Source organism: Berghia stephanieae, chromosome 2 (assembly GCF_034508935.2).
Source record: "Berghia stephanieae isolate SIO BIC M18660-M18661 chromosome 2, UCSD_Bste_1.3, whole genome shotgun sequence".
In the NCBI taxonomy this organism is placed as follows: domain Eukaryota; kingdom Metazoa; phylum Mollusca; class Gastropoda; order Nudibranchia; family Aeolidiidae; genus Berghia; species Berghia stephanieae.
Genome location: NC_088361.1, coordinates 81,243,749 through 81,248,748, shown reverse-complemented (window position 1 = coordinate 81,248,748; position 5,000 = coordinate 81,243,749). Strand labels below are relative to the sequence as shown.

The 5,000-nt window shown below is 40.4% G+C and overlaps 1 protein-coding gene across 4 annotated transcripts in view; it reads left to right on the top strand.

Moving 5' to 3' along the window:
- LOC144965636 (long-chain fatty acid transport protein 2-like) overlaps positions 1-5,000 on the top strand; it is a 30,155-nt gene that overhangs the window by 13,526 nt on the left and 11,629 nt on the right. For all 4 annotated transcript variants that reach the window (XM_078901184.1, XM_078901188.1, XM_078901185.1 and 1 more), the window contains exons 2-4: positions 2,715-3,076; positions 3,384-3,494; positions 4,670-4,891. In XM_078901184.1, the coding sequence (XP_078757310.1) occupies positions 2,722-3,076; positions 3,384-3,494; positions 4,670-4,891 (688 nt within the window). In that variant the 5' untranslated portion in view covers positions 2,715-2,721. The remainder of the gene's footprint in view (positions 1-2,714; positions 3,077-3,383; positions 3,495-4,669; positions 4,892-5,000) is intronic.

Below are 5,000 nucleotides of genomic sequence, written 5' to 3'. Positions count from 1 at the left end.
GTGTGTGTGTGTGTGCGCGCGCGTTCATCTCTCTCTCTCTCTCTCACACACACACACAGATAGGTAGATAGATAGATAGATAGATAGATAGATAGATAGATAGATAGATAGGGACACACACACACACACACACACACACACAGAGAGAGAGAGAGAGAGAGAGAGAGAGAGAGAGAGAGAGAGAGAGAGAGAGAGAGAGAGATCTTGTATGGTGTCATGTTTGATTTCCGAAGTGGAATGGGGCTGTTTCATGACGTAACTACAGTACTCTTTTAATAAGCCATGGGCTGTTTACATTCTTATGCTTTGTAAGTTTTGAAATTACCCTTTGTTCGATTGACATTCAATGTCTGCATGTGTCCCTTTAGCCATTTCCCTCAGTGTCCAAACTCCAACCAATATATTCGTTCGTGATTTCTATAAACAAACTATTGAAAAGATTTGCAGGGGTAGAAACATCACCATGCAAATTTACTTTACAAGTATGTAAGGTTTTTTTTTCTTTCTTTTATATTTACAAATGTAGCATGTGTAAGACATTTTCGTCTGGCACCGCTTTATACTGTAAGCATGCCACGCCGCTGAGTTATTTCCTTGACCACTGCTGAAGACAACTCACTAGGCGATCCACAAACCTAAAATTGACGTCAAAATATGGATCTAAGTGGGTTTTAGTATCAGGCGAGAAGTTAACGATGGCTAAACAGTTTGACTTATCCGACCAGTCTGATGGATTTTGTGCCTTCTGACATCAGAAGTAAAAGAATATCTTTTTATATTTATATGACTACAAAAAACTTGAGATTTGATATAGAGCAATATCCTCTGAATATACTCAAAGAGCTTTACAAAGTGTCCCTGACCAGCAGCAGCACTTAATATAGAACGAGACATGACGCCAGTTAGGCGATATTACAATCTTTCCGACAGAGACAACGCTGTTAACGGTCAGGTACTCATTTGGCACCTCCGTATGGGCAGAGAATGTGAGTAAAGAGACTTTTCTAAGGATTCAACGATGCGCCAAACGAGGCTCGAACCCAGGACCTTTCGATCTGAAAGCGAGTGTCCTACCACAAGACCACATTACCGTACTTATTGATCAATTCTAGCGCAGTCTTAATTTGATATTTTTGAGGATTTTAATCATAATATATATGAAATATTATTATTCCTCTCAGGCAAAGAAACAGTAAAGAATACTGCAAATAATAAGTCCTGATTGTGACAGGCTATATCTTTTATCTATAATTTTTAAAGGGGTCCCGATAGCTTAGTTGGTAGAGCACTCACTTCACTTACAAAGGAATCGAGATCAATCCAGGGTTTAGTTGAGTATACTTTCTGACTCCCTGTCCACCCAGCAGTGATTTGTTAGCTGGGTCTGTTAGATCTGGCGGAACGTACTTTGCGATGGAATAGCGTCCTGTCCCAAGGGTAACAAGCAATTGCATTTGTCCATTTCAAGCTATATAAATTGGGATAAACTTTGGCTCCAGGGGTCTTATGAATGCCTCTGAAAGACTAACCTAAGCATGTAAATGTTTTTAATTGCGATAAGTATTCTGACGAATACTTGCCCATTGTGCGCCTGTGTGGTCTTGTGGTATGACACTCTCTTTCGGATCCGAAGGTCCTGGGTTTGAGCCTCGCTCGGCGCATAGTTGAGTCCTTGGCGAAGGCTCTTTACTCACATTCTCTCATCGTGCTCAGGTGTAAAATTAGGACCTGGCCGTTAACAGCGTTGTCTGTGTTCGAAAAAGAAAATGTAATATCGCCTAACAGGCGTCATGTCCCGTCCTAAATGTTAAATGTTGCTGTTGGCCAGGGACCCTTGTAAAGCGCTTTGAGCACTTTTAGTGGGTATTGCGCTATATATAAAGAGCTCCATTTAAAAAAAAAAAGCTCGACAGTTTTCTATTGCAACACTGCTTTTGTAATTAACCCTGTCCTGGCGGTGTTAGATCATGCTCTAACCCTGACTGACAGCAGATCTGAACTTTCTCACCATTCGATGCGTCTCGATCTTAAAACTAAGCAGCAGTGCTTCAGAGCCACGAGGCCCATCATTATCAATGACAATACCAATAGGATTCAATAGTCTGATAACACGTCCGCCAGCAACGAACAGCTTGGTTCTAAACAAAGAAAATCGGTACTTTTTATTCTTCACGCTGGCTAGAACTTTTTCACATGTAATGTGATCAGAATGTATAAAAGTCAAAACATGATCAGATTGATAATGTCTTTTTTTCCTCTGGATACACTTTTATGCTCGTCGGAGAAGTATTTCATAAGGGCGTCCACCATTGTTCCGATAGTTTAGAACCAGTTACTAAGTTACTATGCGTCATTACGAGGGAACTGACATCACGATTATTGAAGCCCATTGTTTGCTACGTTCCAATAGGACGCTAGTCTCTCTTTTGTAAAGTACTTTACGCCAGATCTAACAGACCCAGCTACCCAATCACTTCTAAGTAGACGGAAGGGGATGGGGGGGGGGGGGGGGCGGAAAATGTCTTGATGTCGTCACCCGAGGTTGATCCCCGTGTGTGAAGCGAGTGTTCTACCAACTAAGGTATCCGAACACCCCCCCCCCCCACCCCCCCCCCCCCACCCCCTTCCCCTTATCATGTGAGTGAAATGCAACTTCACTTTTAAACGATTCAAAAGAATGAAAAAAAAGCATTTATCGTTCAAATCTATTTCAGGTGAAAAATGATGATCTTAGGAATTATTGCTGCGACAGCAATCACCGTTGCCATCATCGTCCGTGTCCTGTACCCTCCAATATGGCGCGATCTTCTCACTTTAAAGATCGTATTTTCCTTCTTACGGAATCTCCAACGTAGTTTGAAGAATCGAGAGTTTATCATTGACACGTTCGAGAAGCATGTAAGGAATCATTCCGATAAGTTGATGATTTTGTTCAAAGACGAGAAGTACACCTATGGTGATGTAGATGCCGAGGCGTGCAAAGTGGCACGTTCATTGCTGAACGATGGAGTTGAACAAGGGGATACTATTGCGCTGGTGATGAGTAATGAGCCGGCATATTTATGGATATATCTAGGTAAAGATGTAAATTGTTTTCTTTAGTCATCATCATCATCATCATCATCAGCATCATCATCATCATCATCATCATCATCATCATCATCATCATCATCATCATCATCATCGCCTTTATCGTCGTCGTCGTCATCGTCATTATCATCATTATCATCAACACCATCATCAAAATCATCATCAACAACCACCACCACCACAGGATTAGCTCCACCACCACCATCATCATCATCATGATCACCATCATCATCATCATGATCATCATCATCACCACCACCACCAATATAATACACACACTCTTAATATTATAGGAGCTCAAAAAGTTGGTGCTAGGCTTGCTCTTATCAACCACCACCTTGTTTCCGAAGGACTATGGAAATCCATTGAGGCATGCTCTCCTAAGCTGATCATTGTTGGAGATGGTATGTCAACCAACCCATAATAATATAGTGATTACTGTAGATAGACAGAAATAGTTACAGAAGGAATTAGTTATCTGTTAGGTAAACTAATTAAAATATTCATTTGCTTGAACAATTCCAATAAATGGAAAAGATATAAAGCTCTATGGAGCCTTTTTATGAATTCACAATCGTCAATAGCCTTCACAATGATTTATTTATCCCCCCCCCCCACACCAGCATGGTTATGACACGCTTATTCATAGCATCTGTTTTTATATTATGTATGCACTTGGTTTTCATACTAAAACTTCTCTGAAACAATAAATTCTCTAAGATGTTGTTGATGAAAACTCCAAGCGTTGAAGTGCTAACAGAAATGAGATTTGTGATTTTTAAATTATTAAATAAATAAAAAAATTAAAAAATCCCTGTATTCATCCCATAGGGAAGACTGGAATAACCCAGGCGTCAGCCACAATGCAGCGCCGCAAACGGAGCTAGGGCGAGTTGACTTGTTCAAGGCCACACATCGCAGTGGGTAATCGAACTCGGGTACGAAGCAAAGACCGTACCGCTTAGACACGCTGCCCCTAAAAATGCTCAACCAGTCTATAATGAAAGATTATTACAATATATCCGCCTACTTAGCCTACGTGTATCTACGATATTATGTACATTGATTTTCTATGCGTCAGTCTTATAATTTGGTTGTATTATCATTTAATAATGATAATAATAATAATAATAATAATAATAATAATAATAATAATAATAATAAGAATAATAATAATAATAAATTGAGCATTTATATAGCGCAATATCCACTTAACGTGCTCAATGCGCTTTACAAGGGGTCCCTGGTCAACAGCAACATTTAACATGTAGGACGAGACATGACGCCTGTTAGGCGATATTACAATTTTTCGGACAAAGACAACGCTGTTAACGGCCAGGTACTCATTTTACACCTGAGTACGGTGAGAGAATGTGAGTAAAGAGTCTTTTCCAAGGACTCAACTATGCGCCGAGCGAGGCTCGAACCCAGGACCTTCCGATCCGAAAGCGAGTGTCATACCACTAGACCACATAGCCGCACAAATATATAATAATAATTTTATTCATCCCAAACAGGAAATTTGTGTATTTAAGACGTAGAGAAATCGGAGACTAACATTAAATTGTTTTCCAATTAGGTTTGGCTGAAGATTACTTACCCAGCAAAGTGTCCAAGGTGCTCCCAAACCTTAGTAAAAGGGTTCTAGTCTACTCCTACAATGTAGCTAGGAGCGGGATCGACTTCCCCTGTCTCTCTGACGTCATGGAGGGGCTCCCAGCTGACCCAATCGATCCCAGTAAGAGAGCAGAGGTCAAACTGACTGACCCATCAGTCTTTATCTACACTTCAGGAACAACTGGTATGATATAATAATATATTCGATTCCTTTATGCACCGTCTGGCGTATCGTAAAAAATCATATTATCAGCTCATTTGGAATATGAACCAATCCCTTATAATGCGTTACA